Genomic DNA, 12,232 nt, shown 5'->3' on the forward strand with positions numbered 1-12,232 from the left:
TTTTTTATTTTTTCTCGTCAATTATCTAAACTAGAACATCATAAACTTAATCTACTGAACTTTATTTACACTACATTATTTTTTCCTCTTTTAGTTTATTTATTTACATACTAGCTTTTACCCGCGGCTTCGCTCAAACTGAAGCCATTAAATAAGTAGAGAGATTTTATCTTTCGTAATATATATTTTTTTAAATAAAAAGTAACCTATATTACTTCTTATACCTCCAAGAATATATGTACAAAGTTTTATGATGATAAATTAAGTAGTTTTTGGGTGAAAGCGTAACAAACAAACATATACAGATTTATATTACTAGTAGTAATTATCCTAAAACGAAATGTAATTTACGTAGGCACTTCTCCACGCAGAGAAAAGGAAACAACTTCATCATTATGGGACAGACATGAAGATATGCTCTTGAAAAATTTGTCTAATGCTAATGAATTTTTTGTCACAATTTTGGTTACAATGTCTGCTGAATTAAAACAGTATTTAGATCAAACGAATATTTAAAGGTCATTAAATACACTAAAATTTTGGATTGATAGTAAACATTCCACTCTTGTGCTATCAATAGCTGTTAAATATTTGATTTCTTAAACTACATCTATAGTATCTGAACGAATTGCAGAGATATCGCGGTTGAAGTTTTGAGGTTCAATTTTCAAATCGGAAAAAATTAACCTACCACCTTTAAGGTTAGAGTAACGCTTGGCTCCGGCGCTGCGGGAAGTGCAGCCCTTCCGCCCTTGGGTGAAAAAGCATACTCGCTCATGCTCCGTTTCGCAGCGGAGGCTGGTCGCCGAAGGCTCAGACCTCAGCCGCTCCTCTAAGCATTCGTTCGCGCGCTTTCGCACGGCAGGCGAGGGCTACCCTCCCTCCGCACCTCCGGCTTAAAAAAAACACTAGGGGTAGGGCAGACCAAGACCACGTGAACAGTGGGGTGCTCCGATTCGGTTTTGGGTATTTTTCGAATTTCTATACCTATATTCTAGCACGCAATGTTACTAATTTTATTGGAATATTATGTCTGACGCGTTATTTTGTTTAAAAGTGTCTATTTGTCAGTCGTTAAAGGTCAGTTCGTATCGTATTTTGATCTTGCAGTAATGATCGTTTTTACGTAAATTTGTTCGAAAATAACGCGTGATAGTCGCAGTACGGAGCATGAGTACACTTACCGCAGTACTGGAATTAAGGTAGAGTCAGAAATAACAAAAATTTAACCTCCGATAAAAAAATCTACCCGTATTGTACATGATAGCCGAAATCTTATAGCTATTATTGAAATTAATTTAAATAAATAGTGAAAAGGAGAGATATTTTTTTTATTGTTAAATATTAATGTTGTTCGAGCGACATCTCGTGAGCAGTGGCGCTTCGAATGCTATTAAGTTACCGCTCATCGGCGGATACAAGGGCGACGGCCGGAGACTTCGTCTACCTTCGTACGATTCGTTTTCTTTGTCTTAATCTTTGTTTAATCATACGAGTCACCTTTTATTTTAAAGTAAAAGTTAAATAGTTTAATATCGATTGATAATGAAATTACATACTACACGAGCAATCTGAAATACGAAAAATTTAGGTACTTCGAGACGGATCAAGATTTAAGCAGAAATGTAGCAGAGTAGATATCATCCATCCATCAATTCTCATCGTCTCCAGATCTCCAGGCGTAACCATTCATCCATCCATCCATCCGTCCATCCATTCCTCTTTTCATCCATCCATCCTCATCCTCTCAGGATTAAGCGCGACTTCGTTCAGCGTCTTCGTTTGCAGTCAATACATTTAAAATTGTGAGTATCTTTTCTTTCTTTAAGTCATCAAGATGAGTAGTAAGGATGATAGCTTGAAATTGCTAAAATCTCCATGCAAATCAGATTCAGAACAGGATTCGTTGGTTGATTTAAAACGTAGTAGTGTAAAATTGCGGTTAACTTCATTCAAAAAATATATGTATAATTTAAATGTTGAACAAACTGCTATAGATTCAATTAAAAAAAGCAGAATTAAAGTTAAGAATGCAAAGTGTCCAAGAAAGTTATGAGGCATTTAACAAAAATCAATGTAAACTCGAGTTGGCGTGTGATGATAATTATAAAAGATCATACAGAATACAGAGACAATTTTGAAGACATTTATTTTTCGTGTATGGCATCTGCAGTCTTTAATTGAATCAAATATAAATGACGGTTCTAACTGTAATAGCTAGCTAATTTTTACTTTAAAATAACCTTAAATAAAGCTTCCCTCCCTTAACGATTCTTATGATCAATGGTTAGAATTTAAAAATTCATATATTAGTATGATACACATGCGTTCAGATCTCGACGCGATTCATAAATATCATTATTTGCGATCACTACTTTTTGGTAGTGCATATCAAGTAATAAGCGCTTTGGGATTTACAGCTCTCAACTATTTGCACGCTTGGGCTTTACTTGAGAACAGATTTAATAAAGACAGCTTTTAGTCCATGATCATATCAAAGCGTTGTTTATTGTACCTGGTAGGAATAAAGAATCGCCTAAACAAATCAGAACATTAATAGATACTGTTTTACGTAACTTACGAGCTTCTAAAACGTTAAACGAACCCACAGATCATTGGAATAGTTTAATAATTTATTTACTTTTGGCACTGCGTCCGATTATTACGATTAAAATCGAATGAAGCTAGTGTAATTCAGTAATTAATTAGTTACAGCACTGGCTTTAAAAAAAAAAAGACTTAGAACGTAACTGTTTTTGAGACGTTTCGTAATAATTAGAAATTGCATGCTACTATAAAGTAAGCGCTAAAAGAATACTCCCAATATATTCTATCATATAACGCGCCAAAAAATGTATGTATGTTTTAAAAACACTTTGTTATTAATAATTATTATATTGTTTCTTACAGGTTCGTACCAAGTTACGTTCTAGGGTATTTGTCAAATGTCCAAACGGGTCTCTTATTTTGTGACAACTATAAAGTATAATGTAATATATTCCTCAATCATGAGAGGCACCTCATGATTGAGGAACGTATCTCTAGTCATTAGTTTAGTGTCTAGTCTTTAGTAGTGTCAATAGTGTCATAAGTCAGTTGTCACTGTCAAAATATCAATATTTTTCAGTAAAAATCAAGCTTAAAGAATTTACAATAAAAATTTACATAAAGTTAGTGTTTTCCAACCAATATTTATAGTACAATGGGCGTATTAAAAAAGGTTTTTCTTTATAATACTATAAATAAACATTTTTAAGGATGTAGTTGTTATATAACATCATTGTGTTTGCTCGCAAACTAAGTAAAACCGACTTAAATTCTATCGACAAGTAATATAACGTAGGTAGACGAAAAAATAGTCAAGTAAATACGCATTATCAAAGATAACTCCAAAAGTTGTAATCAGATCTCGATGAAGTTTAAATGTGACCACATGATAAACACCGGCTTTTGAGTAAATTAAAAATCATCAAAACTGGTACACCCGTATAAAGTTATGCGGATTTTTGAGTTTCCCTCGATTTCTCTGGGATTCCATAATCAGATCCTGGTTTCCTTATCATGGTACCAAACTAGGGATATCTCCTTTCCAACAAAAAAAGAATTATCAAAATCGGTTCATAAATGATAGAGTTATCCCCGAACATACATTAAAAAAATATGTATATATATATATGGTCGAATTGAGTAACCTCCTCTTGTTTTGAAGTCGGTTAATAAAAAATATTTTTAAAATTATAATTAATTTAATATTAAGTAACCAGAGATGTAAAGTATTCTCTAACCTTAAAAAAAAGAATTACCTACACATATTATTTTCTTATTTATATTCAACTCCCTTTCTAGACGACAGGCCTTGTGGGCATGGCTGTTGCCCCTAATCCTCATCATACTTTAGGAGCGCTCTATGGAAAAATTCTTAGAACTCTTCAAAAGATGCCTGAATCTTCAGTATACAGAAAATATACTGAACAAATTGTTAAAGAAAGGGCTGCTGTTTTGAAACAGGTAATTTTTTTTCTTCTGATACTTATAAATTGAGTAACATCTTAATAGATGTAAATGCATATCTGGATATGATTATGAAAACTTGAATTAAACTGGGTCGGCTTGTAAACATTTCTGTCTGGGCAAAAACCTTCTTTATATTTAAAAAAAAAAAAAGAAAAAATATAGGGTCATTGCGCCTCTTCGCGTCCATCGCCCAATTCGCGTCCATTTTCGGATCTCACTTTGAAAAGTCTCGAAATTAAGAATACTAAGACACCAATAAGTCGAAAATTAATTACCAGCAATACCTCAATGTGTAAGAGGCACGCATGCATAGACAAAAGTTACGGGCGTCCAAGCAATCCTGGGTAAAAAAAATAATAATTGAGGGCTGTTCAACAAGAGAGCGAGAAGGCACGGAATAATGAGAAGAAAATAGTGGGCAGCGGTTCGTTTGAAGGTAAGTCTTTTATTGTTTTATGTCTATTTTGAATACATAGCTGTTTCTAGGCGTTGGTTATGATAAAAGGAATTATAATAATTATGAATTTGCTTATTTTTTTTATAGTTAACAGTTAAAATAAGGTGGACGCGAACTACTACACCGAATTTATAAAACTTCCACTTTGCGTCCGCAATGGACGCAAACTATACCTAAAGGGATTAATAATAAAACTAAATCGCGTCCATTTCTTAAATTAATTTTATAAGTTTAACACATAAAACTAATAACTACAAGTTTAATACCTATTCTACTTTGAATGCAATAATTTTTTTTTCTCTTTAAGATGAGTTCTTTGCAGATAAGAAAGAAGAAGAAAAAAAGAACATACACAGAGGAAGATTTAAGGGAAGTTTTGCATGACACACCAGCACAGCACCTATGCAAAAAATATGCTATTCCGATATTGGACAAAATCAGTGGGTGCAGACCAAGAGGGTACAAAACTTATCTACACAAATAAAATTGGAGTGTCTGTTTGTAATATTAAAGTAACAGCTTTTTACTAAATGCATATTGATTTACATACACGGTACATATACCAAAATAACATTTTTTAGAATTTTTGTCTGTCTGTCTGTCTGTTTGCTCCGTCTAATCACTGAAACGACTGGACTGATTTTGACGGGACTTTCACTGGGAGATAGCTAATGTAATAAGGAGTAACTTAGGCTACTTTTATTTTATAAATTTATTTATTTTGTAATTCTACGAACAGAACAATATTTGTTTTTAATTCCACGCGGATGAAGTCGCGAGCACAGCTAGTATCAAATAAAACCAAGTAACGAAGAAGAAAACATAACGGTATTATTAATATTTAATGCGAATAGAGATATGAGTCCACCTCGTATTTTGTTTCCATAATTATTATTATTCAAGGCTGATCTTTGTGGTGCTGTGTGCTCACGGCATCAAAGAATATAGCCACCCCCTCTCTTCCCATGGGTGTCCTAAGAGGCGACTAAGGGATAACACAGTTCCACTACTACCTCGGAACTTAAAAAGCCGACCGATGGCGGGATAACCATCCAACTGCTGGCTTTGAAATACACAAGCCGAAGACGGGCAGCAGCATCTTCGGTACGACAATGCCAGCCCTGCGGTCACCAACCCGTCTGCTCAGCGTCGTGACTATGGGCAAAACACAGGAGTGAACTTGTCGAGGCCTATGTCCAGTAGTGGACTGCGAAAGGCTGCTGTGATTGTAATTGCAGGGTGATCTTTAGCTTGCTTACATTCCTTTAAAATTCACAGAACAAATAATTGTTGAATTTTAATGGTAGAATTACTATTTAATTACTACATAGGTACCTAATTTGTTTTTAAATTTTAAGTTCTATCAATGTTTAGAAGAATAAATAGGAGTTTTATTTTCTTTATAGTGATTTATTAATGTTAATATGTTGATTTTGAAATAACTATAATTCTTCAATAAATAAATTATTATAATCCAATCTCTCTTTACATTATCATAAAAATATCACCTCTTTATTCCTTTTCTAAGCAAGTGGACGCGAAGTGGTCCAGCGGGTGGACGCAAATTGGATTTTATGGACGCAAACTGGGTAAATCACCTAATTCTGATGTTTGTCTTTAAATAAAATAATAACAAGATGTTTCGAACAAAACTGAAAATTAATCTTTAAATAGACTATATAATGAACACAGTAAATAAATTTTTCATAGAAATTAGTGCGGTGAAATTTATTTTCTTCTCAAAACTTTTTTCACTTAAACTTTTTTATTTTCTTCTTCAAACTTGCCAACTGCATTAAGTGGACGCGAACAGGCGCAATAACCCTATATATGGTATCTTTGTAACTTAACCTACTATGCTCCTCAACTTCTCAACCACATACCATAGGGTCGTAGATCTCTACCGTTTCTATAAGTCAGTTGAATATTTATTTTATGTTTCTATTACATGGTACTATCCTTGGCATACCTAGAAGTTACTAAAGGTAGGACAAAACAAATAAATTATTAATTTACTGCAACTTTGAATTTACTTTACTATCTATGCTACTTCAATAAGAGCTTGCCTAGGTTTTATCTAAATATAAATATCAACTATTACGTAGAGTCAGGGTGGGTTTAGTTAGTTTAGTCATTTAGATTAAAGAAAACCAAAAAATTATGAAAATAAAGAACTTTTTTTAAAATTTTTCAACGTGACTACAGACTGACAACCAACATAATTGTGTTTGCTCGCAAACGAAAAAAAAAAAACCGACTTCAATTACATCGACGAGTAATACAACATAGATCGACGACAAAATAGTCAAGTAACTACGCGTTATCAAAGATTACTCAAAAAGTAGTTATGAGATCTCAATAAAATTTATATGTGTCCACATGACAAACATCAGCTTTCGATTAAATTAAAAATTATTAAAATCGGTACACCCAGTAAAAAGTTATTGCAGATTTTCAAGAGTTTCCCTCGATTTCTCTGGGATCCCATCATCAGATCCTGGTTTCCTTATCATGGTACTAAACTAGGGATATCTTCTTTCCAACAAAAAAAGAATTATCAAAATCGGTAAATCCAGTAGAAAGTTATGCGGTATAATACAAAGTAGGTCGACGAAAAAAGCATCAAGTAAAAACGCATTATTAGATATAACTCGAAAAGTAGTTGTTAGATCTCAAATAAATTTAAATGGGACCAATTGGCACACACCACCTTTCGATTAAAACAAAATTTGTCGAAATCGGTCTACCCGGTCAAAAGTTCTGATGTAACATACATAAAAAAAAAAAAAAAAAACAATCGAATTGAGAATCTCCTCCTTTTTTGGAAGTCGGTTAAAAAGAGTATAATATGCATGTGTGTGCCAAATACATGGTAATTTGTGTAATGTTTTTTAAATTGATTTAATATATTTTTATGGATAATTAAAAAAAAATATTAGCATTCTGCACTGCTTCTCTATATAAACTATACTAGCGACCCGCTCCGGCTTCGCACGGGTATAAAATATAATTATAGCCTATGTCATTCACTGAAAAAATGATTAAAATCGATTATAGTAGTTTTGATTTATTCATTACTGCCCGTGACCCGCACGCGTTAACTTAGAGTAAAAGCCGGCCGGAACCGCCGCAAACGCTACGTACCGCGATTTTTAAATCTGTAATATCTTCGAAAATATTCATTTAAATCATTTGCTGTAAAGGGCCATATAGATCTATATTAAATAAAAAATATATTTAAGGTATTTAATTGGATAAGGATTAATGCTGTATTGGTTAAAATCGCTTCGAAAATTAGCCATTATTTGTCGTAAAAAGTAAATGACAAAAAAATGTTATTGTGGTATATCCATAAGAGATAGGTATATACCATCGCGGAGTTTTCTGTAGACCTTTTTAATGTGTACAATACTTAGTACATTATTTTGATAAATCTCGTAGGGTTCAGCCTGCGTTTGCAATTTAAGCGAAAAAAAAAAAATATTATTTACGACATAACATTAGAAAACTCAAAAATAACAGTATTTCTCCACTATTTAATGGATGTTATTATACATATAAACCTTCCTCTTGAATCAATCTTTCTATTAAAAAGAACTGCATCAAAATCCGTTGCGTAGTTTTAAAGATTTAAGCGTACATACATGTGCAGGGACAGAGAAAGCGACTTTGTTTTATACTATGTAGTGAAGTGGATGAAATTTCATACTCCGTCTGCGCAATTTTTGTAAAAAGGGGTACAATGTTTTTGCTTCATGTATTAATATATAGATTGTTTACTAAGACTTTTTTATTAGGTATGTTTTAGAATTACTTGTATTCAATAACAGTTGTATTTTCTCATTTCTAGACTAAAGATGCCTATGAAATCGAAACTAAAATAAATTGTGGCCAAGCAGAGGAGCTCATAATTCAAGCCGAAAATGAATTGAACCTAGCACGTAAAATGTTGACCTGGAAAGCTTGGGAGCCCCTAGTCGCCAAGCCTCCGAAGAGTCAATGGGAATGGCCTCCAACTAAAGCTTAAATGTTTCACGGTTATATGAAGATAATTTGTTATTTATAGATTACAGAACTATAGTTTATTTGTTTTGTTTCAAATAAAGAAACATTAGCATGCAATAACATTTTCATTCTGAACAAACTGTTTATAGACAATATTTATAATATTTTTTTGATTAATAACCACAAACCACAACCTCTCTGGTGTAGTGGTGCGAGTAGTCACCTAAAACACCGGTGATTTGAAGGTCACATCCCGCTCGAGATGGATATTTGATGGTATTTGTATAAATATTCCTTTCCGGTTTGGATGTCTGTCCGCGTGGGTCACTCTGCCGTACCTCGGAGAGCACGTTAAGCCTTCGGTGCGGTTTGTTATCATAAATACCTGATAGTGATTGATGCTCATAGTAGGGAACATATCCATCATAACCAACCTGCAGTGGAGCATCGTAGTGGTTTAAGCTCCAATCCTTCTATTAGGTGGAAAAAAGGTCTATGCCCAGCTGTGGGATGATACAGGCTGAATGCATTGATTAATGTAATTGGGAATGATTCTCAATTATACAAGATATATCATTCATCATCATTATCATCATTACAGGCTATACAGTCCACTGCTGGACATCGGCCTCCACAAGTTTACGCCAAAAATAACGTGAACTCATGTGTTTTGCCCATAGTCACCACGCTGAGCAAGCGGGTTGGTGACCATAGTACTGGCTTTGTCGCACCGATGACGCTGCTGCCCGTCTTCTGCCTGTGTATTTCAAAGCCAGCAGTTGGATGGTTATCCCGCCACCGGTCGGCTTTTTAAATTCCAAGGTGGTAGGGGAACTGTATTATCCCTTAGTCGCCTCATACGACACCCACGGGAAGAGAGGGGATGGCTATATTCTTTAGTACCGTAGCCACACAGTACGTATGATATATCATTATTTATATTATTTACTAGCTGCCCTTGTTCTCAAAGATTATGGAATCCATAATCAACTGCCAGCTCCGGCGGTATTTAGAGGAGCACCAGCTGATTAGCGATCGCCAATATGGCTTTCAACGGAGTCGCTCGGCTGGTGATCTTCTAATATTCTTAACTCACCGATGGGCGGAGGCAGTTGAGAGCAAGGGAAAAGCGCTGGCGGTTAGTTTGGACATAGCGAAGGCCTTTGATCGGGTGTGGCATAGGGCACTTCTAACAAAGCTACCATCCTATGGGCTTCCCGAGAAACTATGTAAATGGATCACCGGTTTTTTGACAGACAGGAACATCAAGGTCGTTGTTGACGGTGCATGCTCGGACCTCAAGTCTGTCAATGCTGGCGTTCCCCAAGGTTGTGTACTATCACCTACTTTGTTCCTTCTGCATATCAATGATCTGTTACAAACTAGTGGCATTCATTGTTATGCGGACGACAGCACCGGGGACGCCTTATACACAAGCCGTCCTAATATTTCTCGGGAACAAGTCGATGAGTGTCATTTAGACATTCAGATCATGAGACATCAGTAATTTCTTACAGTTTCTAAATTTCATAGGTAAATAGGAAACAAGAGACACACAAGACATATTTACTTTTCTTAGAGAAAGTAACGATGATATAATTAAACAACATATAGAGATAATTTCCATCAGAGGAACCACTCTCTCGATGTAACGTATAACGTATCATTATTTACCACATTCCTTCAATAAATCAATAAAACCAAAATTTACGTTACACTGCATGTGTGTCTACGCCCCTTACGGTCGGACACTAGATAAGGGTCGACATCCACACGCCGCAAAATTTATACCAGCGACGTTAAACAGAAGAAAACCTTTAAAATGCGACCATTTCGGCAATTTAGGATAAAGTGAATTTATGCTCTGTGGACATATTAACCAGTTTTACTAGGAAATTTTTAAAAAACATTTTTAACTATAATAAAAGCCTGTTAGCACCGCACTGATTGGAACAAACTTGTGTCTGAAATCGAGTCTCTTTTAGCCAAAGTTTCGCAATGGGGACGACATAATCTGGTCCAGTTCAACCCTAATAAGACACAAGTTTGCGCGTTTACCGCAAAAAAATCACCCTTCGTCGTTCCTCTCAAATTTGAAGGCACTCACCTAACAGCCTCGGCCAGTATTCCGAATGCGGGAAAAATTTTCATTAGTTCAATTTATAGTTTGTAAGTCAGAGTCTGAGGGGCTCCCTGAGCTTGGAGGCCACGGGGCACCGCCCCGGTTTGCCTCTTTATAGCTACGCCACTGTCTGCACTCCTCCTCTATATAAACTATAAGTGTGCGAAATTTCATACTCCTCCGTCTGCGTAATTTTCGAAAAAAGGGTACGAAGGTTTTGCTTCGCGGATAAATATATAGAAGATAAAACTATTAAAATAATTGTGTTTGCTCGCAAACGAAAAAAAAACCGACTTCAATTACATCGAAGAGTAATACAACGTAGATCGACGAAAAAATAGTCAAGTAACTACGCGTTATCAAAGATTACTCAAAAAGTAGTTATCAGATTTTGATAAAATTTATATGTGACCACATGATAAACATCAGCTTTCGATTAAATTAAAAATTATTAAAATCGGTACACCCAGTAAAAAGTTATTGCGGATTTTCGAGAGTTTCCATAGATTTTTCTGGGATCCCATCATCAGATCCTGGTTTCCTTATCATGGTTCCAAACTAGGGATATCCTCTTTCTAACAAAAAAAGAATTATCAAAATCGGTACATCTAGTAGAAAGTTATGCGGTATAATACAACGGAGGTCAACGAAAAAAGCGTCAAGTAAAAACGCATTATTAGATATAACTCGAAAAGTAGTTGTTAGATCTCAAATAAATTTAAATGGGACCAATTGGCACACACCACCTTTCGATTAAAACATAATTTGTCGAAATCGGTCCACCCGGTTAAAAGTTCTGATGTAACATACATAAAAAAAAAAAAAAAAAAAAATACAGTCGAATTGAGAACCTCCTCCTTTTTTGGAAGTCGGTTAAAAAGGGAATGAACTGTTTAAGATAGCTTATAGAACGAGCATCAAAACATGGAAAAAAGAATTGAACTAACAACATCAAACAGTGTCTTAGATTTTTGTATTTTTTTTTTTAATTTTTATCCCCTTTTACTCTTGCTACATCATATATTTAAGTAACATTTATAGCTAAAATATTAATGATAATTCCATATTTCATAACAATCTTTTAATTCAGATATTTTACAATTAAACCAGTTGTTCTGGAATCTGTTGGCATTAGCAGATGTAATAAAAAATAAGTACATCTTTAACAAATTATTATAAAAGCTTACAAAATAATACAAAATTGTATGAAAAGTACATATAAATAGCTAAAAAATAAACAGTCATTCCATGTAGGTAATTCATAGATCTTTGCAAAATAGCTACCACACTGTCGATAGCTTGACAACTTTAGTATGGTCATATTATATACATATAATATTTATTTGCTTGATACGAAAATACAATTAGAAAGTTTTGAGTAACTTTAAACTTATTTTTACTAAACTTACTTTTTAGATTTATTAGTAAGAGTAAAAAATACTAAAAATTAATTTATAAATAAATTACTGTTGCTTTGAAGACATTTTAAAATTACATTTGTTTGAAATAAAAATAATTAAAAAGGACTAAATAAACCAGTAGTCTTGCTCGAGGTCTCATCTATGTATACTACTTGTACTACTCTTTGGCATGTCACTGCAGTACCCAAAGAAAAATTCACTTTATTACAATTT

General features: G+C 34.2%; 1 protein-coding gene across 2 annotated transcripts; it reads left to right on the forward strand.

Moving 5' to 3' along the window:
- The first annotated feature begins 3,027 nt into the window (after positions 1-3,027).
- LOC123670175 (NADH dehydrogenase [ubiquinone] 1 alpha subcomplex subunit 5) lies at positions 3,028-8,593 on the forward strand. Of its 2 annotated transcripts, none has more exons than XM_045603687.1 (3): positions 3,028-3,220; positions 3,847-4,008; positions 8,322-8,593. In XM_045603687.1, the coding sequence occupies exons 1-3, from the start codon at positions 3,203-3,205 to the stop codon at positions 8,496-8,498; spliced, it is 357 nt and encodes a 118-aa protein (XP_045459643.1). In that variant the 5' UTR covers positions 3,028-3,202; the 3' UTR covers positions 8,499-8,593. The 2 variants fall into 2 exon arrangements, with proteins under 2 accessions (XP_045459643.1, XP_045459649.1); XM_045603693.1 differs by lacking the exon at positions 3,028-3,220 and adding an exon at positions 3,312-3,339.
- The last annotated feature ends 3,639 nt before the right edge of the window (positions 8,594-12,232 follow it).

This window comes from Melitaea cinxia, chromosome 1 (assembly GCF_905220565.1).
Source record: "Melitaea cinxia chromosome 1, ilMelCinx1.1, whole genome shotgun sequence".
Lineage (NCBI taxonomy): Eukaryota > Metazoa > Arthropoda > Insecta > Lepidoptera > Nymphalidae > Melitaea > Melitaea cinxia.